Source organism: Aythya marila, assembly GCF_965140915.1.
Source record: "Aythya marila genome assembly, chromosome: 4".
NCBI lineage: Eukaryota > Metazoa > Chordata > Aves > Anseriformes > Anatidae > Aythya > Aythya marila.
Genome location: NC_139045.1, coordinates 36,117,630 through 36,141,770, shown reverse-complemented (window position 1 = coordinate 36,141,770; position 24,141 = coordinate 36,117,630). Strand labels below are relative to the sequence as shown.

Sequence of the window (24,141 nt, the reverse complement as noted above, 5' to 3'; positions counted from 1 at the left end):
TCCCTTAGGTCTTCACCGGCTCGCCTGGTTTTAGCCCCTTCCCCCTTCGACTCTAGTTTAAAGCCCTATCTATCAGCCCTGCCAACTCCTGACCTAAGATCCTTACCCCTCTCCGAGAGAGGCGCATCCCATCCGGTGCCATCAGGCCCGGTGTAGCATAGACCTTCCCATGATCAAAGAAACCGAAATTCTGCCGGTCACACCAGTCTCGAAGCCACGAGTTTATGCGAACAGTACGTCTTTCAGCTTCGAAAAATAATTTTAGAATGAAAAATCATTCTAAAAGCTTCTACAAATAGTCAATGGAAAGCTTAGAAAAACAGTTTTAAATAAGACTGCAATGGTAATCAAACAAAAAGAAAGGTTAAAAAGGCAAGCATTACAACAAGTAACAAACAAATCCATTGACCTTACTCACACAAACCTCAGAATCATAGCTGCCAAACTTCCCTCAAATAAAATACAGGAGATTTAGCTGAAATGCCTTTATATCTCTTCCTGTGGAAATTATGGCCTTTTTCCTCCTTGTTGCCTGACTGTTCTTTTCTTCCCAGTTTGCTCTCTCAAATTGCTTTTCCCTGCCACTCACCTTCCTTCGCCTCCCTGCAACAAGAGAGCACAGCTGGAGGGTCCTTGCTGCACTCTCTAGTCAGTGGTAGAGAGGGAGAAACAGAAAGGAAAGCCTGTAGCATTTCAAGTGCTGCTTCATAAGCACCTCCAGCCACAGATAAGTAGTGGGAAGGCACAAAGAGCCCTCCTGAAGATACAGTAACTACTGCATTCCTTAAACATGTCTAAAAAATAATTAAAAAAAAGCCCAAAGCCAGCTCCTTAAAACCGTCCAAAAAACTCTCAATGGTAATACGATGGAGTTAAATATGTGTATCCCCATCTGACATTTTCATTCTTCTGTTCTGAATATTTTTTTTAACCTATGGTTATGTGCACAGTACAATACAGACAGAGACTAGAATAGGCAAAGGATTTACTTATTTGTTTTGCTGATGGTGCGGGATAAATTTGTGTACTACTGCCGCTACTTGCAAGGCCCTTGCTTTAAATCCCGGACAATCCTACCACCCAAGTCAAAATTATTCCTTTCATTCAATGCAGCAGCTACTTCAGTTCAAGGCTGTTTTAAATTCATTTGCAGGTTATTAACAAGATAAAGCTTTTATCTGCCTAAAACTAGAGCAAAACCCCAAAATAAACATTTTTATCATGTTGCTTCAGACTCCTATACCTTTTCATTTACTTTTTAAGCTACTCCAGATTTTCTGGACTTTTCCCTGTTCTTCTGAGACTCCAATTTATTCTCACCTGCAAATATAACTAATGAGTTAATCATCTCAGCTTTCAAATCAGTTATGTGATAAAAAAAGCATGTAAAGTCCTTAACATTTTAGCCTGCAAAAACTACTATACTTCTGTACTAACAAGTTAATTTGTATATATCACAGAATGGTTTGGGTTGGAAGGAACCTTAAAGACCACCAGTTCCAACCCGCTGCCATGGGCAGGGACACCTCCCACCAGCCCAGGTTGCCCAAGGCCCCATCCAGCCTGGCCTTGAACACCTCCAGGGATGGGGCATCCACAGCTCCTCTGGGCAGCCTGTGCCAGGGCCTCACCACCCTCTGAGTAAACAATTTCTCCCGAATATCTAATCTAAAACTACCCTTTCTTAGTTTAAAACCATTATCCCCTACACTCCCCGATGAGTCCCTCTCCTGCTTTCTTGTAGTCCCCCGTTAGGTACTGGAATACATCAGGGTCTTTTTTTTTTTTTTTTTTTTAAATCACGTTTATATCTGTGGAATTTTTCCAGTGCTATTCTACATAATAATGTATTTCATATAATTAGTTTGCTTCTATCTGGTAACTTACTGTAATTTACATGCTGTTGTATTTATTGGAGACATAAAAGAAAAAAACATATTTGAAATGCCAACAAAAATGGAACTCAACACAGAAAACTAAGAATTTTTTCATTAATGATAAAACATATAGTTATGAAAGGCGGCACACAGGAGTCATTCACTCACTGAAATACTGCAGAGACTAAGGGATTTATGCAAGCTAATGATACATACAAAATGATACCTCAGTTTAATACATCACTGCACTAGCAGCTTGCAAAACAACTACACTTCTAAACCATCTCAGTCTTCTGCTCAATTACTCATTGCAAAAATTACATTTTTTTTTCTTTAGAATACCTATCCTTGTTAAAAGACAGAAGGATTTTGCATGTGTAAACCTACAGATTAATCTGATAATACCAAATATTAAGGTCAAGAACTATCAATTACAGACATTAAACATGATTGGTACTCAGATATGATCTTTACAAATCCAACCCACAATCGCATTGTGTATTTCACAGAAGTGCAATAAATAATTCAATTACTTCCTTGCAGGCTGACCAGAATATTTTCTGTTAGTCTTGTAGGGACTTTTGTTATATATTACTTGAATCTTGTGGATAAATCTCTTGAACCCTTACAGAATATATAATGCAACATTTGTTAATGCCAATAATGAAACAGTTTCTTTAGAGAATGTAGCACCTGGATTCATTTTATGATCAAAACTCATTTGCTTAATTGTTTTTTATTCAAAGGCTCACATGACCAAAAATCTTTACATCTTCTAATTACACATTCCTGACTATATCAGCCTTAGTTTCTTCATAGTTGTAATTTAGAATGAAATATTTTTTTTAGCACAGTAAAGATTTTTATCAAATAATAGTGGCAATCACCATGAATCCAAACCTGCTTTTATTTTTAATAACATGATCTAATGAGAATTGCCATCTGTAACAAAAGCTAATTCAGCTTCCACATTGTTGTCTAAATTTTATACGAATGTTTTAATTAGTATATAAACATTTGAAAAATATTCTAAAAAACAGAAAATAACTTTTTTATATAGAGTCACAGAATGTTGTTAAAATTTTAAGCTTTATGAAAGTCTAAGAAGTTGTTAAATGATGGCTGTTTACCTCGGTCAAATTCGACAGTCAATGGAGTGGCACTTCACAGGGTTTCACGTATAAATCTCAGAAACTGTTCATTAGTGTTAAAACATAAAATACCTTGGCATGTAGAAGTAAATCAGTAGCTGGCACGCTGCTGGTTGGTTCTCTGCTAAACCAGGACCGGGGCCTATCACGCACTTGCAACTAGCTTTAGCCAGCTCTGCAGTGTAGTTTCTGGCTCAGCTCAAAACGCAAGGGGCATGAAATAATTCTCCACATACCTTCTCATGCAATCCAGTGCCCGAATAAAGAAATCTTTGTGAAGCTGATGCTCGTCCCTCAAGATGGAGCACTGCTCCAGTGTCACTGACATGGATGTCCGGTCTTTGGCACTTTTGCAACAGGTGAAACGGACACCATTCAGCTTGCGGCAAATCTGAAACACAAGCAGATGTCAAAGGATTGCTTTTCTCTCTCCTCAGGTTCTCTACACACCTGCTGACTGTCAACATCCCACAATTCTACACCCACGGACAACTAATACAGAAAACGGTATTTCTCAAGAAGAAAGCTGCTATTAAAAGGTGGTAACTCAATTCTGAATCATGTGTCTGCTGACATATGACTTAACTGTCATTAGAGATAAATTATTTATTAGTGCTGCCTTGAGGATTTTCATATTCTAAGGATTATGGACATGCTGGCCTGACACAGTGGCACAAGAAGGTAAAAATGTTGCACTGAAAGGGACTGTAAATTTCTCTTTTGTTTTATAAATTTGCAGCCATAACACTCTACAAAAACAGGACCAGAAGATGATAGCTACTGATCAATAGCCCATTTCCAATTTGTCCAAATTAAACATCTTAAAAGCAGATCTTAATGGTCTCCATTAGGAGGACAAGCCTGAAAATAACCTGCCCACTGAGGAAAAAGAAGGCCTTATTGGTTTGAGGAGAGAGCTGCATGCAAGCTTGCCCTACAGTTGCTGTCTATGATTGTTTTTGCTCCTTTGATATTTACTGTAGCACACGTAACATTTGATCCCTCAAAAACATGCTTGAACTTTATGCATAGGTACTACACAAAAATTTCTTCATAACAAACTGTGGAGTTATTATATTTTGTTTTCTTCTGTTTCAATAGAAAGCCTTGCCTTCTGTTTTATCACCAAATATCAATTAAGACAGCACTGTGACACGTGCACCATGTTTTATATTTGGGCTGATGAGGAACAGGTTCTGTACAAAGCAGGAGAGACGTCCAGCACCCAAGTGGTCTGGTTTGGATACAAAACACAGGTCACGGAGGATGGCCCAGTTCTCCAAGCCAGAGAAACAATCAAGTCTCAATCCTGTCCCCACACCCCAGCCCAAGTGAAGCAAGAAACTGATGGTGGACACAGCATCAACCACCTACTATTCTTAGTTCTCATCACGGGTAAGCAAGATACTAAAACATCTACACTTATTTACAGGTTACCAAACCAATACATCCAATTTCCTGAAATTGAAATATAAAGCACTCATGTTAGTCTACACTATAAAAGAAAACGTTGCTTCCATTTTTTCTCACTTTCCGTGACAACCGCACTATGCAATTAAAGTTTAATTGTCTCAACACCTAATGAATGTTGAAAGAAAATAAAGAAAAACTTTGACAAGGCTTTTTTAGCTCAGACTTGGGAACACAGAGGACTAATTCCTCGTGAGGGTACGGATGCAGACAAATCCATCTTAATACTGAAATTAAAACTTAAAACTTCCAACAGCTAAACTGTTCAGAACAATTGAACCTTAACATGAATGATTGCCATGAAGTGCTTGCTTTCACCTGACACTGACAAAATTCTAAGGGATAAGGGAACTATGACATATTTTAAGGATCCTTTCTTACTTTAAGAAGCAACTGGTTACTGTACCAGCCCATTAGGATATACATTGGGTTCAAACAGTTTACTAGAAAAAATTGACAGAGAGCTGATGTGCCCTATTATGGGTCTATTTTTCCCCTGATATCATTTGTCCTAAGAAAAGTAACGCCCTCCCAACCAAGCTTTTCTTGCTTCTGTCCCTGGACATTACCAAAAGTAAACAGCTACAAGAATAAGGCAAGGTTACAAATTACAGTGTTTACACCTCAGCCTGAGGAAGCTTTTCAGCTAGGCCATGGAGCACTGACTTAGCATCTTTCAGGATAAAACTGGAGCGTGATCTTCATAACATTACTTCAGCAAATAAGCAGTTGTAAAAAAATCCATTAATGGCGTTCCCAGAAATTCCTCTTAAAATAAGTATCCTAGATAATACTTGCAGCCTTTCAAGGTCTTTGTGAGGATGAACAACATCTCAGAAGTCCGGGGAATTAACTGAATCTAACTTTGAAACCAAAGAAGTATATGCTAGTAAAGGACAATCTGCGTTTTCTTTCTACAACTCAAAACTATAAAACATATTTGCTTAAAAAAATGGGAATTTGTATTGCAATTTAAATAATGTACTATAAGACTTTTTTAACGTTGTTTTTTTAAGAAAGTGTCAAGTAGGGCTGATAATGCTGTGCAAAGAGTTAACTGCTTAGTTGAAGACATTGATTCTCTTGACACTCATGTCTTTTCAAGTCCATGAGTCACCACAGCTACTTGAATCAAATGAGTCCTACGCAAAAACCAGGTAACCATTCTGGATGGATGACAGCCTTTGGTTCAAGGAGGGGAGACTAAACCCCAAATCTGGGCTGACAGCACTCAACTTAAGTGCTGGAGACAGAGTCAGTTTTGAACTGAGAAACACTCTAGGTACAACAAGCAAATGGCCATAACCGCAATCTGGAGGGCTTATTTTGCATATAAATTCAATCCAAATGGCTCAATCATTCTAAAGTGGATTAAGCAGAAAACAATCCATTAAATTAAATAAGCAGATAAAAAAAATCCTTAGCTTCTGATTTACAGAGAAATCTAGGTCAACATGATAGTCCAGCACAGATAAGTCCTCAGAATAATTCAGTTCACTAAGCAGCAGCAGTTAAAATAAATAATTAAAATGGGCAAACAGTGATCAGACGCTCAAGAAATCTAATAAGGTACAATACAACAATCTACGGTAATACCATAATATCAGAACACACAGCTTACGGTATGTGTCTTGATCGAATTTTATCCTCGCTTTTGCTCACTTCATCATATTGGGGATATAGGAAATGTCTGTTTTTCATTAATAAGCTTTATTATTAGATATTTTTATTCATGTTCCCAATGAGCACAGATTTAAATCATTATCACTGTGATTAAATTTAAGAAGGGGATGATAAAAATGTAAAACAATGAAAACTAAAAAAGGATAGATCAATATGTTTATTTCTCCTGACATAGAGAAGAAAAGGGGTCTAGCTTAGGAAATCAAAATATACATTTAAATCTCTGTCTCATTATATTTTGGATAAGAAATGTTTGTGATATCTTTTTGTGATTTTTTTTTTTTTTTTAATGCAGATGTGTTCTCACCAGACTACATGCAGGTGCAGATACATATACATATCCATGTAGAAACTCACATCTCATATACTGTAACAGTGGTATCCTTACAGCTGGAAATCTGTCTTTCCAACGTATAAATCTAATATAGTATAACAGCGTGTATATCAGCAGGTTCAGAAATAACTTTCTCAAAAAGTTATGTAAATTATGTAAAGTAATGTAAGAGAAATATAATAAGGGAAGGAAAAACTTGAAGCACTTATGTCCAAACAATGTTCTTCACCCATGAAATTACTTTCAGGAAATCCTGAATAGATCATAGAAGACGACTTTCTATATACAGAGATTAAGTAAATTCTATCATATGCTTTGTAGCTCAGTTTATACTATCCCAGACTATTTATCTTTTACTTCTTTGCAAAGCAACATTTCACAGTAATTGCAAAATAGACACTGCAAAAAAAAAGCTTACATTTTTATGCACAATGGATTTATACTGCAATAGCATGTGATAATATTAACCCAAAGAAAAATTTTATTACCAATATAAAAAATTATACGTTACCAATACAGACCTAATTAATATTGTCATATTCCTATTGTTAATGAAAAGTCATGCAAAGTATTATGTAATATAATGATATAATAAATGACACTTGCATCAAACATTTACTTCCCTTGAAGGATACATGCATTTGAAAGTTCCCCAAATCACACGGTTTTATTTTTCACTTTCAGTGGACATCAAAGGCTCAAGACTCTGCTTGTACAAATGGGCAGAGCCATCAAGGGTATTTTTATAAACCTAAAACTATTACCTACTTAAATCTCAGACTCCTGAAAAGCCTGATGTCTTTATATGTATCTGTTCGGGTTTGTTTGCTTGTTTTTAACATATATGTGCAAAATCACAGAATCGGGGAGAAGGGGAATCTAATGATAAAAGCAGTTTTATTGATATATATTTAAGAACAGTATTCTGCATCATACTTCAGGGCTTTCTGACACTAAAGAATAAAAGCAATGTTTATTAAATAATGTAAACCTTGGTTATTATAGACATGATTTTACACAAAAAAAGTTAGATACCATAACTGAATACTGTATAGCTCATATAAGGTGATATATTTACAGCTATACACAACCATCCAGGAAAGAGATTCTGCTTGCCCATACAGGAGATGAATGGATCTCTCAAGAAAAGGCCCTGGGGTTGTGAGGCATTGGAACACGCTGCCCAGGGAAGTAGTTGAGTCACCCATCTCTGGAGTACTCAAAAGATGTGTGGATGCAGTGCTGAGGGACATGGTTTAGTGGTAGACTTGGCAGCGCTAGGTTAATGGTTGGACTTGAACTTAAAGGTCTTTTCCAACCTAAATGACTCTATGATGGTTAAATCACAGTGACCAAGACCACCTCCCTCTTCCAATTCTGGCTAGGTCTATGAGTAAATGTAGAAAGAAGAGAGATATTCAGGAGTGGGATAAGAAGCCAACAGAACAGAAGGGTTAGAGCACCATTTCAGCATACCTACTTGAATAATTGAGTTTTCCAGTCAAATCCTTGATATTAACTGCATTTATTACATCAGAAAGCATGCGAAAATTAATACATCATGTGAATGTATTTGAAACAAAAGATCTTACCGTTGCAGCCAGCCACATGATTTCTACATTCTTTCTCCTCTTGGCCTGGATATTTTGATGAAGATTTTCTAATAACCCCTTTAAATCATTTTGTTCTTGAAAATGCGGGAGGCCTAAAGAAAAAGAATGGTAGGGTTGATCATCATGGTAAGGTTCATGACAGTGCTGTGCTGACTGAAGAATGTGCTTATTAAAGAAGAGGTATATAATTTACAGCTTCATTTGGGAATGCAGGATGGAAAGCACTGGCAAAATATTCGGAGAATAAACAAATCTTACTTCTAAGTATGGGGTTGTCCTCCCTGAGGGCTTCACCTTGGAAAATTAAAATGTCTTCAACCTTCATCTTAAAAATGGAAGGTGAAAACGTTCATATCTTTGTTGTAGTTCTGTTCATCAACTATTACAGAAATCCATTGGAAATGGATATAGAAGTAACTGAGTATAATTAGAGCAGCTTTGATGATTTAAAAAATGTATTTATTTATTTTGAGGTGAAAATATTTTGCTTTTGTTTTCAAAAGAATGCATCTCATTTTTATTTTAAAATGATGCTTTAGTTCCTAATATAACCTACATTTACAGGTGTTAAACAGGACTTAACACCCTCATAAATCTAACAAATAATATTGCTCAGTCTGCAATGAAATGAGAATTTCATTTTGAAGTACGAAGTTATTTCAAGGTTTACCTAAAAAATGAAATTTTACCTACTTTCCCTAGTTGTGCCAAATAGGATGATGTTTTGTTAATCATACACACCTAGAGGGAATTCAATAGTAAACAATTTAATTTGCTCTTCTGTGTTGTGTATATATAGAAGGGTTTTGTTTTAAGTATTACCTTTATCTTTAGTAGTCTTGAAAACAACCAAAATCTATTTTTCTAAATGATTTGTTTTTATGTTAGGGAAATAGAAAAAAAATCAGTAGTAGTATCACCAAAATAAGTCTTAGAATCAATTGAAGCAAAATTAAACCGAATCTATTAAACCAGTCTTTTTCTGCAATTACATTGACATCCCCTACTCTAAAAAAAGCAGGATGTTCCATTTAAGAGGAAAAAAGCAAAACAAACCCCCTATGATTTATATGCAGTTTCAGGGAGTAAAAATGATGCCACTACTATAATTCAGGTCAAAATCCACTCTCCCAATCTGATCATAGCTGTAATGATCTCTCTTCTATCAACAGGCTTTTTAACTTTCATCTCTAATGAATCCCAGTTTTTCTTTTTCATAATTTATAGTGAGAAGTAATTGAAAAAAAACATTCTAAAATTGTTTAAGTTGTGCTACACATACTGTCCACACTGATAAAAGAAACAGCACCAAAACTCAAACAAACAAAAACACTATACAGGAAAGATACATTAAAACCAGCTTTGCAATAATTTTACTGATGATTGTTTGATCTGAGCATTACAATTCCTGACCATAGAATTAAATGCAGAACATATAAAAATACATCAGAACTTCTGTGACTATTATACTTATCCTGCATCTGTTCTTTGAAAACATACAGCATATGAAGAGTACTCTAAAAAGATGCTTCCAGATTATGAGAATATATCACTAGATAAACATTTTGTTGCCTCAGAGTAGCTTTCCTTTGATTCACAGCATAAAATTGATCATCTCAGAGAGATGACTTCACCACAGATAAAGCAAGATTATCCTAAATTACAGTATTGCCAAACGAGTTGTATCTTGACTGGATGTGACTGATAGCTTAAATTCTTTGTACCACAAAGCAGTATTAAGCTGTCAAATCATTCTCATGGATTATAAAGTGGAGAAGCCTCGAAGTATGAAACAGACTCATAGACTGTGTGTTGAAATATATATGCACTACTACGTGCATTATAATGCTAAGGAAGAAAACCCTTTATTTGCTTGCAGGATTTCAAAACCTTGTATACATCTCTCTTCTCACATGGGATACTATCTTTAAACAGTGATGTTGCTGTTGGTGTTAGGTATCAAACTAGCAATACTGAGTATCAATTGTGACACAGCTTTACCTTGTTATGCTCTCAGCTGCTCAATTGAGTAAACTAAGGCATCTTTTCAATTACATGTGCTACTAAAGAACAATCATATATCTGTATTCTTACTATCATTAACTAATCAACAGAAGTGTGGTGGATGCAACAGCCTGGCCAACAGGGCTGCCAGTCTTCAAATTCTGTCTGGGTTCATGAGCTCTGTTTGTAGCTAACAGCTTTGTGACATGGGTCCTGCATTTATTTTGTAGCACAGATTTGGCATGATAGGAAACTATCTGGAAAGGTGTAACAAAGCCATCAAGGAGTCATCAATACTGAATGGCTCTCACATGGCTACAAAATCAGGGCTGCTGCTAGCTTGGATGGGGGTTTATCTTCCTAAAGGGGAATCCTCCTCTGGCAGAGCACCTTGACGAATGTGTACTCCTGCCTCTCTACTCCCCACCCCTTCACTCTCCTTCTTAAAAAGTACCCCCACCCCAAAAAAAATAAAAATAAAAAAAAATCACTGAAAGGAGGTATGGGGATAGTGTAGGTGTAGGAGAGGGCTGGTTTAAAACACACATTTCTCCAAGCCAAAAGAGTGATATCATATAATGGCACATAGCAACCGGGAAGTGCAGTGGAACCAGAAGGTACTTCATGTTATGTAAAAATTTGGACAAAAACCAGACTCAGTTCTCAGAGGTAGAGAAAATGCAAGGGAATAATAACCAGAATAGACATGATCAGTTAGACAAGCATGGTTCTTGCAAGTCTGTACAGTCTGGAAGAAGTCCAGGAAGACTGTGCAGCACACTAATAATTCTTCTAGAAGAAGGCACTACAAGGTTTGTTCCTGTCATTGAAAAGGAGCAAATACTATATGCATGCAAATTTTACTTTTATGTAATAAGATCCGCTTACAAAGTCATAGACCTATCTTAGACCTAATTCCAGATGAGGTTAGTTTTTCAGGAAGCTTTCTTGGCAGAATTTCCCTAAACTAATTGCTAACTTACTGTATGAGATTTTCTGTAGAAATTTTCATAATATTAGAGATGTGAGTGGACTGGTGGTCATACTGCTTAGCCCTTAGGAAAAGAGCTTTCACTTCTGCCAGAATAATTAAAAAATTAAAATTTTGCTGATATAAAAGATAAGCACATATGTATATAGAGTGGCACATCAGATAAAACTACAAGTACATGTACAAATGGATAATTAGCAAAACAAAAGAACAGAAGCTGTTCTGTAAGAGGGCACAAGCTTTGCATAGGATTTTAACCAGCAGTATGTACCATGAGGAATTACAAACACGTCCTGTAGGACAACAGGTTCTTTAGGTTCAAACATGGTTACCCAAGTGGAACAGGCAGAGACCTAAATCCAAGCTATTTTAAGTCAGCCTGCACAATTTGTAAGTTTTAGGAATATAATTTAGGCATTAAGACTGCTTTAACAGGTTTATATTGATACAAATGGTCCTTTTCAGCATAGTAACAGAACGCTATGTTTATGATGCCACATATCTATAACATTCGAATGTAGGACCCATTCTAATAGAACCATGCTATTAATATCAGTGATGTTATAATGTGGCTCATTACTGAGAAATCTGTAGATACAGATGGAAGCAGTCTTCCATACCTTAACACATACTCGGGAAGAAAAGTAGAGGCAATGAGTGAAACTGATGAAAATTCCCATCGAGTACTTCTGTACAAATATAGTAACTATGGAGTGTCCTCCACTTGAATTATTAAAGAGTATATCATATTAATAATTTAAGAGCGCTGTTTGGTTCATCATTACTGCACTTCAACCTCTCTGTTGTTTTTGCTATGGCCTTGGGCCTGCAATCACTGCTGACTTCAGCAGGGATTTGAAAAGGCCCAAACTGCTCAACTTGATGGAACAAATTATAGGACTGAGGCCTACATCTAAACACAGCACATTAACATTGCGCTAATACTACTTTCTTATAATCTTTCACCTATTAAACCTTTTAAAAGCCATTTGGATATTGTATTATCTTATACTCACAGTCAGGAGGCATTTTTTCCGTAAACAAGTTGTAATACTCTTTTAGAAGTTCTAGGTTTTCCTGGTTAATGTTTTCTTGCAAAGTGGTATCTCCAAACCTATAAAATTACAGTAAAACGATGAAAAGTCTACAACATAAAGCCAAATCATCCTTCAGAATGTTTTCTGTGTATAAAGAATTTGATTATTTTTTTCTAGTGTTGAATGTATTAAATTTTGTCAAATGTGCTTTGGAACTAATATTTGGGAATGAGGTAAACAACCATTGATAAGTCTTCCCAAAACATATGGACAAAGTAATTCGTTCACATACAATCATTCAATAAAGCACAAGTTCTGATTCTCTTCATGAATCTTGAATAAATGCAAGGGCTCTCTGTGGGAATTCCAAATGGGAAGAGTACAACTCCTAAATCTCTTAATATACCTGAGCAACAGCAGTAGCAGTAATTTCTACCAGAGATAGATGATATTGAAGCCACACAAGATGGAATAGAGGTAAGCATCAGAAGAAAAACCTCCTGAAGGACTAATTTCTGCCACTGGAGTACTCTGGTCTGAGAATATTTGCTATAAATAGTCAAATTGATTAATCCTCCAGACCTTCTCAGCCCTATGCTGCTCCTGAACTGTTAGTTATTTTATTTTCTTGTGTCTGAAACTAACGAAAAAACTCTTTCCCTGCTTTTGAACAGTGATTTCTCTATTAAGCTTCACAGAGCCACCATTAAAGGCAGCTCCGTGCTAGCTGCCTTTAGAGACTAGCTGCCTCTGTGCTACACCTCTGTGTAGCAAGGTGGGGGTTGGTCTATTCTCCCATGTGCCTGGTGACAGGACGAGGGAGAATGGGCTAAAGTTGCGCCAGGGGTGTTTTAGGTTGGATATTGGGAAGAACTTCTTTACCGAGAGGGTTGTGAGGCATTGGAATGGGCTGCCCAGGGAAGTGGTGGAGTCACCATCCCTGGAGGTCTTTAAAAGATGTTTAGATGTAGAGCTTAGGGATATGGTTTAGTGGAGGACTTGTTAGTGTTAGGTCAGAGGTTGGACTCGATGATCTTGAGGTCTCTTCCAACCTAGACAATTCTGTGATTCTGTGAAACCACAGGCTAGCTCACTTCAGCTGCCTGCATTTAAGCTTTCTGCAGCACACAGACATCACTGGTCACACTACAGTGCTGCAGCTGGGTCAGGCAAGTGTTCTGGGGTTTCTTGCAGCAATTTAGTCTGCTGGGAACACATTGTCCATGTCCCCAATAACCTGTTCCTCACAGAAAACCCAGGCTGCATCAGGATGCCATTACAGTTTATCCACAAACTGACTATTGCTATATGGAAAAGTATCTTTCTTTCTGAGACCAAAATTTCCACAACAGTGAAGTTTCACACATAGGTTAAAAAAAGCCTCCTGCTACTTATACTCTGATGGATACAGAAGTAAGGACAGGAGTGTTCCTTAGGCAGTTAGGACCAAGTTTCTGTGCCTCATCTTTAGAATAACGTTGAAACAAAGAAAAGGAAGACAGAGTAGAAAATGGTGCAAAACTAAAAAAAGAGGGGCATGGATAGGTAAATGAGAAATTCAGGCAGACACAAGGGGATGCAATCAGAAGATTCCAAATGTACTGTTATATCACATGGAAAGTAATCAAATATTTTAAAGGGCAAAAAAGGAAATGATTCAGCTACTTCCCTCAAGAGCCATTGCTGCACTGTCACACGAGTATTTCTTTTAAAACAGGCACATTATCAACTGTGCTTTATTGAAAGTGGATGTTAACAGCTAATTAAGTACCATCTTGTAACAATTTATCACAAAACAATTTTTATTTTTATGTTCATTCTCCCACTAAAACACCTTTTAACAAAAATCATGTGCAGTGTTTCCAATCTCAAAGACAAGCATGCAATCAAGTTGAGCAATATTTTCAACAAAGACTAATGTTAACACCTGTAACCACAAGCATAAAATGTTTCTGCATGGAATAAACCAACTTGGTTTGCTTGAAAGATAATTCATTATTTTTTTATGTATGGCTTTCTTTTCTTTGGGGACAAGGTAGAATCACTACGGAGAAAAATGTTACCACTCTTCCTGTCACTCCACTTGGAACCCAGTTGACATCTTTTCAAACTGACTCCTCTGCTTTCTACTGATTCCTTCCCTCCCCAGATGCAGGCTATTTCTAATTTTGTCACCTCTTTCTTCAGGACCTTTGTAATATGTGGTCTGTCTTTCCCCACCCTACACGAGCTCTCACAAACTTGGTTACTGCACACTCCTTTTTTTCTAATTTTGGAAAAATGTGAAGCATCACACTTTTTGTCATTACTGACTTTGCTGGTTTTGTGTATTAGTACATAGGTCCTCCCATAAAACCACTTTTCATTTTTTTTTATGGCATCAAGAATAAACTATTTTCATTTTCAAGAGCATTGCAAGCTCTATAGAGAGCTACTCACTTCTTTTTCCTCTAGTAAAATGCTAACTTGTACCTTTGTCTTCTGATTCAGCCTTCATCTCCCATTCAAATTTTATAATTAAGTTTTCCCACACTTCACCACTCACAACTGAGAGACGTCTCCCCAAGATATTCACACAGCTACCTGATTGCATTCCTTAGAAATCTTCCTTAAATGTCTCCTTCTACTCCTCTATCTACAAAGGACATGATGTCAAACTCCAGTTGTGCTTAACTTCTTGTCTGTTGCCCAGGTTAACAAATTTTCTCTGTCTCCATGTATTTCCCCACCTACACATAGAGTGCTTTTGGTTTTGAGTATGTAGTTTTTTGAGTTTGTTTGAATACAGACTAAAAGAACATATTACACTCTGTTTAAAAAAAAAAAAAAAAAAAAACAGTTAAAGAAAAAATGATGCCCACCTTGCAATTTTAGCATTGTACAAGCTTTGTAATTTAACACGACCAACGGCTAACCTTCTCTGGGGACAGAAAATTAGTAGGTTGGTGAAACTTTGACTAACATTGCACTGATAAATTAGTTTCCAGCAATCCCTTCAGAGGACGAGTATTAGCATATTAGAATTTTAACATCAGCCTTCATGTTTCCAGAGGCATATTACTAACATATTCTATGCAAATAACTAACGCCCCTCAACCTTGTCTAAAAAAAAAAAAGTCAAACCTAAGAAGTTGAGAAAAATGTTCTCTTTATGGTTTACAATTTGTTCAACTCCACCTCTAAAATGGTAAGAAATTGAAATTTTTGAACTTCTGTTTGAAAAGGCAAAAAGTACTGCACATTAAGATTTATCCATGTGAACTAGAAATCCATTCCCTATCTGTATCCAAGGAAAACTTGGTGTTGATTGTGTGAAATAAACAGACTAAGTCCCGCATACAGCCTTATCTTTACTTGGCCTTTTTCATTATTTTGCATTGCTCCATAGCTTGTACTTATTTCCTTTAATACTTTTGAAAATACACACAAAGTCAAGCTGAAATGGTCCAAGAGCAAATAACGAAAAGATTTCTTTGTAATCCTATGAGAGGTATCTTGTAGTAACACAGCATACTCAGATAGAAAATGAAACATTTTTCTGAAAGTGTCTTCTTACCTCTCTGCAAGTGTTTGCTGTTCATTGATTCCAACATTAAAGAGTACTGGATACATGCGAAGTAGCTTTCCTTCTTTAATCTCCTGTGGCAGCAGCTCAAACATCTTTGCTGGAAGCTGGACCTCTATAACATAATGTTCACTAGGAAAAATAAAAGGAAGAATAAGGATAGGAATATTGATTGGTTTGCTTGAAATTATAACCTTCCTAAGTTACAGAGAACATTTAGACATATCAATCAGTTTCCTTTTTTCCCCTTGTGTTAAAGCACAACATGTGAAGACTCAGCTGACTTGTTTTAAGAGCACAAACTTATATGGAAATATAAGGTATATATGATTATATGCTCTTGATACTGACTTCTTTACTGAAGTGAAAATAGGACTAAAAGTGGAATCAGCAGAAAAGTCTTCTGCTACCACAGTATCAGTGTGAACACCTCAACTGTTAAAGCGCATCTCACTGAATTACAAAAACAACTTGATTTCAGAAGCCACAACTTGAACCTTGTATCCACTCTACATGTAATATGGCCTATATGGAGAAAACTCTTCAGAAAAGCCCACAAAATATCAATTTCCTTTAGTGTCTGGAGTTTTTTCCTTAGGGATAGAAAGCATCACAAACTACAAAATAGACTCAGTGAAGATAATAATTAAAGGCTCATTACCCAAACATGGATCCTATTTTAGGAGAAGGGATGAGATGTAACAGTATTGTTTTCATGTTGTGTTTTGTTTGACTTTACTAAAAATATGCTACTTTGGCTGCCAGTCCAGTTTCTGATCGTGTCGTTCATTGTGGAACCCTCAAGTTGAATTCTACCTGTTTTGACAATTGATGCCTGAACTAACATGATAGAAACAATAGCACGCTGCTAGCTTTCTTTCTATTATTAGAGCAATTGGTGTAATAAAAAAGAACAGACCAGGAGCAGATCCATTTGTCTTGCAGACTTTGAAATTTTAATCATTTGAAGAGGGCCAACTGATACCAAAAACTTAAACTTTCTCTCCTGCAGAGGACACTTCGGTACAGCATCATGAAGGAAAATTATTACAGAGGTGTTAGGGAAGAAGGATCTATATCCTACCTATGAAAACTAGGCCTATGACATCACACGATTTATGCACGCAAACTTAAGATGGAAAAGAATGGGTTTCATTCTTTTGACTTCATCTAGTTATCTTTTTTAATAATACTGCTTTGCATGTAGCAAAATAATCACAAAATCCCTCAAACCCTTATTTCAATCTATCATGTGTTTGCTAAAGAATTAAAATATAATCTTGACTACCCATGTGTAGAACTTCAGGGAGAAAAGGCAGAAAACCCTAAAGAACAATGGCAGTTTCTTCAATGGCTCTTCAATCCTCAGCAAGTTGGATGGATGAGTGGACCTATCTTAGAACTGGTGCTTCTTCTTCGGAAAGGTAGAGGTTGTGTTTGAACCCCTGTCCTACTCAACAAAATAAAATGGGTCCAAGTACAGACTTGTGACTGAAGTGTAATTGTGGCTAGGCTGTTGTCATGTGCTTTGGTATGGGCTAGAACTAGTATGTAGTCTTTGAGCAAATGCCAGATGCTTCCAACTGGGGCAGTTATCAACAGTTATGAATGGAGGATATGTGTCTCAGATGAGGGAAACAACAACAAACTTATGTGGGGAGTAGAACTGTATTTGGTTTGAGTTTTATTTAATTAATTAATCCATGTGAAGGAAACACAGAGTTAGCAAGGATGACAGTAAAGAACTCTGTGAAAATGATCTTTGTATAGCAATATTCATTCTCAGCCTGCATACTTGTAATTCCTAGCTGCTGTGAAGTGCTACCAGAATGTTTTCCTGTCATAGAGCACTTTCAGGAGGTTGAGAAGAGATGTTGGTTTAGTCTAATTTAAAGAATGTACGTTACTGAACCAAAAATGTCATTAAGTCATTGCATTGCAACATTTCACGCTTCCAAAAATCACTACAAATCTTTCAACGTGTCAAAGAACACCGAAAAATGTTGACCTTTAGGCATGACAAATTAACATCTGTAGCATTTAAGAGCCTACCCTCCCCTTACTTCTTTTTTGTTTGTTTTTTTTAATTAAAATTTACACAAGTCCCAGATATAATCCTTGGTAGGCTTTAAAAATCTTTCACCAGTTGTGCAATAAGAACAACCCAGTTCTTATCATTTAAGAAGAACACTACTAGACTGTGACAGGGAGCTGTCTGGCAAGTCTGGAAGTCTGGGAACGGTTCCTAAGTCAGGTAGGGTAGGAAAAAAAAAAAAATCAAAGTATTGAAAACTGGAGAACTTGTTTGACATTAATTTCCCAACATTTTACAGGTCCTATGATTCTACTGCAGTAAGAAACAATAATAAAATAATAAAGCTTATTGTCACTTAGTATCTCTCTCTTATGGCTAGCTTCAGTGCAGAGATACTAGGCAGTTTTGGCATGTGATGGATAATAAGGCCACTACATTTTGCAATGAGAAGGTGGCTAACCAAGGAATTGTTACATGATTTTTTAACATTTAAAGATCTCCACGGGGAAAAAAAAAAAAAAAAAACAACAAAAACAAACAAACAAACAAAAAAAAAACGGAGTAGAGAAACCCAGTGTGCTTAAGAGGTTAAAAAATAAATTATCTATTTCAGGACTAATTATATAAGTTTAGGTGTTCTACATTTGTTTATTTCAGTAAAACATGACTGTTTAAGAGTAACTCTGTCTAACTTTATTTGCCTTGTTCTCAAATATTTGTTATCATCATATATGAGGACAGAAAACCACTTGTAGACCTGTAAGAAAGATTCTAACAACTACCCCCACACACAGGTGAGGGCCATGGACTCTGTAGCTATTTGCGGTCAGCTCCAAGTGCACACTTAGCTCTGTCCATAAACACAGAACAGGTCATTTACACTATCTTTGCTTTGCAACAAGAAAAAAAAAAAAAAAAAAAAAAAGAAACACAAACAAAGTCATTGCATTTCAGCAGGGAGGTGCTTTATCCAGGAAAGTGACAACTATTTAGACTACTTCCATGTGGCTGCAAGTGCCGGTCTGATCATGCACTTAGTTGAAAGCTTTTTTTTTTTTTTTTAAATCAAACCCTGTGATGACTCAGAAGTTCATGCACACAACCCAATACTTTTATAAAATTCTTTAATACAATGTAAGAGTTAACTACTTTTGCCCATAATATAAGAACTCAAGTGCCTAAACTCAATTCCACCTGGATGGCCACAGTCAGCCACCCACATCGGCAGGTCAGCACATTACTACTCAACGCCACACTCTTTGGATTGATTTGTTTTCCTTTGTAGAATCTCAGTCTTCAGCACTTCCCTCACAAAACAATTGCAAGTGAATACTCTGTCTCTGCAAATTAAGAACTGGTAGTTTTATGTTCTGTCTTGCATTTCTACAGTATTTAAGTCTAATTTTAGATTTGAAACAATCCAAAAGATGTGGATTCTCTAAACGTTAATTAGAAAATACTTGTTTTTTCCACTATCTCCTCTTTTATGTATGACTTTCAATGCTGTCTCATATCACAGCTCAAAGAGAACAGGGCTCCAAACAAGTCTTAAAACTTTTTTTTTTTTTTTTTTTTTTAGTCTGATACCAATTCCATCAAGTGAACACCTGCCAGTAAGTACAGTACAGCAATCATAGGCAGTAACTCTTCTTCCTAAAGACTGACTACTCTATCAATCCAGAATGCCTGAGGCAGCTTAAAGCTCAAGTCTTTCAAAAGCAGGACCTCCTGGTGTGACAGTTCAGTGTACCGCAGTAATGGCAGCAAGCCAGTAAATGTAGCTGCTAGATTTTTCAAGATGTTTGACTGGTGTGATTTACAAAGGATGTATTTCTTCTGTTTTATCTACACACCATAATTATTCTTAATTACTCCCGATGTGTTGCCTATCATACTCCGGCCTTCCTGCTATTTATTTCAATCCCTTCTCGGAAGGCCCATAGGATGAGAGTGAATCATCCAGAATAATTAAGTAAATCAGTTGTGAAAGCCCCCTTCAGAGAAAAAAAATATCTTTTTTAAAAGTTGCTGCTTTTAGCTGAATTTAATTTACAGTCAACTCAAGAATAATGATACTATTAAGGAAGTGATTTCTGCAAAAGTAAAAACATTTGGGGCTTCAGACTAGAATAATAATGAAGATGAAAACCCCATTCCTCATGTGTAACAATCTTTTTAACCCTCTTGTAGCCACAATTAACGAACTATTTCAGTTTATGCCCTGATATTCAGCATTGCTTATGTGAGATGCATGATGCATAATGCATCAGTGGCTTCGTGTAAGGACTTCTGATGTTGCATATGTTCTAAATGATCTTCAACAAATAAAATTGGCATCAGAGTCTTTCAGTTTCCATCTCAAGACAATCAAGCTTTAGCTCTTAGAAACATAATTTCATTTCTCACACTGGAAAATAAGTTTTGGTAACCTCAAAAACAAGGTACGTTCAGTTAGAATACACTTTTGTAAATATTTAACCTTGCCACTTCTCTTTGATTCAGTGTCTGGATACGAAAAATGCAACAGAAACTCAACATGCAATTCAGGCACTTGTGATTAATTTGTGTTATATATTTGGAGCTTTAAGGTGCTAATCAGGAAAGTAACCTAGAGCCCATACTACTATTAGCTTTACAAATCCCTACTACCTCAATTACACATCCATTTGCTTCATGAAGAGGCAAACTACTGCACTTTCCATATAATAGAACTCAGCAATAAAAAAAAAAAACATTATCTGCATTTTCATGTGCTAACGGTTAAAGCTACCTGCCATGTGCTTCAGGAAACAAAGTTCTTACCGCCTTCCAGTTATAATAGGCAAAAAATCTTCTGATTTGGCTTCAATGACTTTAAACATTACTTTCTGCAAATCTGAAATTCCCACAGCCATGTCTTCTAGCATCCCTGCTTCTTCACCTGTATGGAAAGATTACAGGGTTATTAACAGAGAAGACATCAGTCACTGAATAGGTTATAGTAAGGCAATATGTGGATTGTATTTCCCAGTCTGTGCATCTGAAAATCACAGCCCTAAATCCACATTAGAGTAACCTACATAAAAGCAGTCTGATTTTTAGAACTGCTGACAATTCTCTGTGGCCTAGATAACTGAGTATTAAGCACCTCTGAAAATCAGTCTGCTTTACGTGTGCGTAGAGAAAAATGGCCTTTCTGACGTTATTCTATTTTGAAAGTGTTTTTTAAAGACTGTCCTGCTGGTGGAGGACAAAGGTTTTAAGAATAACAGTGACCATCATGCAGAAAGGAGTCTGACAGCAATCTCCAAATGAGGAGGTGTAATTGCCTATGCAGCAAAGAACTGCACAAATGCTAAATCCCTCTACTTTTTTCAAAATCTCTATTTTGGGGAAGGATTCCAACACATCTAGTTCAAAGCTTTTTGAAGCGAACTGCAATTACTCTCTCCAAATGTCCTCAAAAATAGATATAAAATGATGGCACTTATAACAAGTCAGGCGTTAAACAATTTTCAGGGTATCTTCACCAGTACTGACATGGTCAAGGCACAAGAGAGAGGGTCAGTAACTGTGCTGTTTGGGTTAGCTTTATAAACCTGCTTTTTTGGGTCAGACCAAGTGCCTATACAAATGAAAACAGGACATATTAAAATCAAAAGTTTCCCTAGCTGCATTGATGAAGCCCGTCTCCTGTATTTAAGGCAATGTAGATCCGCACTCTGTGCAGAAGAATTAGCAGCTAGTGTTCCCTGAGAGATTGAAAATAATCTAAGTAATCTGTGATGTAGAGTTGACAACACTGTCAATTGTGCTATTATATAGAAGCCTACTGTCTCCTAAGGGTAATATTTTCTGATTCAGTAAGGCAAATTCCTGGAGTGGAACAGAAGTTAAAATCTAAAACTCCTGGGTAAGCGTCTGGTGTGTATGCATAAAGAATTCTGTCCAAGAACAATACTTACTATATGTGCTAAGGAGTCCTTCATATTGCACAAGTAACCCAACAGTATGAAGCTGTTGTAAAAATCCTTGATCATGTAAACTTGTGTGCAATTTGATTATAAACCCACAGACCAATCCAGCAAGCTATAAAGACAAAAAAAAATATGGAATTACATATGTTTTGCAATCACAGTGAAAACAAGGCTTGCTATCATTGTACACTACAGAAGTAATATTTATATATCACAGAATCGTCTAGGTTGGAAGAGACCTCAAGATCATCGAGTCCAACCTCTGACCTAACACTAATAAGTCCTCCACTTAAACCATATTGCTAAGTTCAACATCATCTGTGAAAATAACTTGGATATTTCTATGTAGTGACAATATACATGATTTCACATTAGTATATTGCTGAGGCTTTTTTACAGCAAATATTCCCTTATTTTATATTACAGAAATTTCACTTGTTTTATGGGATTGTGTTATTTACAATGGAATAAACACGACCAGGACCTCTCTTAGCAGACTATAAACATGCAAAGATACGAATTATGATGGATTTCAAAGCAGTTAGACACCTAACGTAAACATATCTCCTTGGCCATCGTTCCCTAACTCCTTAATTATGTTGGGAAATACGTGTAACTTGAGGAAGAAATTAGATTCTCTCTAAATAATTGGTCTATCTGGAAAACAACACCTACAGGAGAGGATCAAAAGAACTTGAGTTATTTACCAAGAGAAGACAAGTCAGAGAAGAGGCAGGCTGACAGTCTTTAAACACATAAAATACTGATACAAATGGAAAACCAATTGTCTGTTATTCATTTCCACAGTGACCAGGAGAAAAAATATCTAGCTTCTACAGCAGCAAGGAATGTTCAGGCTAGATTTGAGGTCCTTACTTCCACGTGAGAATACTGGCGTATATAACCCGGGAAGACTACAAAAAATAGCTTTACGGATCTCTTCTTTGGATGAAGCAGAGAGGTTAGATAATGTCTTCCAGTTCACAGCAGACCTATTTCTGTGACTCGGTGATTCAGTTACTATGGATTTCCATTTACTATTCCTTTCTTTATCACATTATAAAATATTTAGGTGGATGTAATGGAAAACACATGAAAAAGTTGTGATAAACCAGGCAAAAGAACAACACACACAGAGACATAGTATGGTCAATTATAGTAGCATCATCAAAATAGCCATTACAGTAGGATATAAGTGAAATAAGACAACCTACTGCTTGACTGAAGACAATGTCTCTCCTCAGGGTCAGCATCAAACATTGTGGCAAACCACAGGCAAGTTCCTGGAGCAGGACAAACGCCATTGACTGCTTCGCTCTGGTCACCACCTCTCCCATGCAGTCCTTCAGCGTAATCACCAAGGGATAAAGTTGTTCATACCAGTCACCTAGAACAAGACAGATCATTAGCTCCAAAGCAGAAAAGTTGTAGTAAAAATCATTTTTGGACTGGAGAGAGGCCTGCAGTGGCTGTCTAGCTTGTCCTAGAGCTTTAGCCAACACTGAAGCTCTATATCCTAACCATTGTGGTGTTGCAAACATCACTAGAGGTTATGCTTAAAGGAAGGATTCTAGCTTAGCACCAAGACTGGGGTTATATCCCTGGCCTGAATTCAGCTGTATCCTGAAACAACTTTTTAACAGACCTAACTTCTCGGTAAAGCTTGCATTAATGTGTTATACACCAAACTTAGAGATACAAGCAAAAACTCGTTTAGCACAAGATGAATATGATGAAGAATCTCCCATTCTTTCCAACCTTGTTCTTTGACAACCTTGTATCTAAGCAAATGAAATGCAGTCAAAAAAAAAAACACAAAACACCACTGAAAAACAGGGAGATCCTGTATTTAAGAAAAAAAATGCATGCTGGGAGGCAAAATAGAAGAACAAATAGATATCTGGGAAGGATATTATCTGTTTAATGTATAGGCTTGAAAGATGCTAACACCTTCAAGTCTCATTTCTTTCTAGCTTATCTCTGTATTCTTCTCTTTAAATAGACATACTGAACTCATTATTTTTTGAGTTACTGTGAGCAGACAGATTTTGATCTACTCTATAATGCTTTGCTGTTAAAATGTATTTGAGAAGTATCAGAAAAAACAAGCTGATGAAACACATGAAAAAAACACTACTCCTTAATACATTAGAAATTAAAGAAAGTGATAATGAGTAACAGAGAAAAAAACAGAATAGCTTACTCAAACTTGACCAATTACCCAAGCTGTTCCTGAATTTTTCGAGATTTAATAAAAACAGACCTGCGTTGTAGTTACCTATGGTTTTGCCTACACCCCCCTGCATTGAGCAAATAATAAAAATAACCCTGCTTCAGAATCTACATCTCAGTTTCATTGTTATAGTTTGAAAAGACAGAAATTGACATTCCAGAAAAATCTATACAAGAATAGGAAGTGCAAATG

At 36.5% G+C, this 24,141-nt stretch overlaps 1 protein-coding gene across 3 annotated transcripts in view; it reads right to left on the bottom strand.

The window, feature by feature from the left end:
* INPP4B (inositol polyphosphate-4-phosphatase type II B) overlaps positions 1–24,141 on the bottom strand; it is a 300,152-nt gene that overhangs the window by 31,654 nt on the left and 244,357 nt on the right. For all 3 annotated transcript variants that reach the window (XM_082758698.1, XM_082758699.1, XM_082758700.1), the window contains 7 exons: positions 22,931–23,103; positions 21,705–21,828; positions 20,563–20,680; positions 15,717–15,857; positions 12,140–12,237; positions 8,108–8,220; positions 3,265–3,419 (listed from right to left, as the gene is read on the bottom strand). In XM_082758698.1, the coding sequence (XP_082614824.1) occupies positions 3,265–3,419; positions 8,108–8,220; positions 12,140–12,237; positions 15,717–15,857; positions 20,563–20,680; positions 21,705–21,828; positions 22,931–23,103 (922 nt within the window). The remainder of the gene's footprint in view (positions 1–3,264; positions 3,420–8,107; positions 8,221–12,139; positions 12,238–15,716; positions 15,858–20,562; positions 20,681–21,704; positions 21,829–22,930; positions 23,104–24,141) is intronic.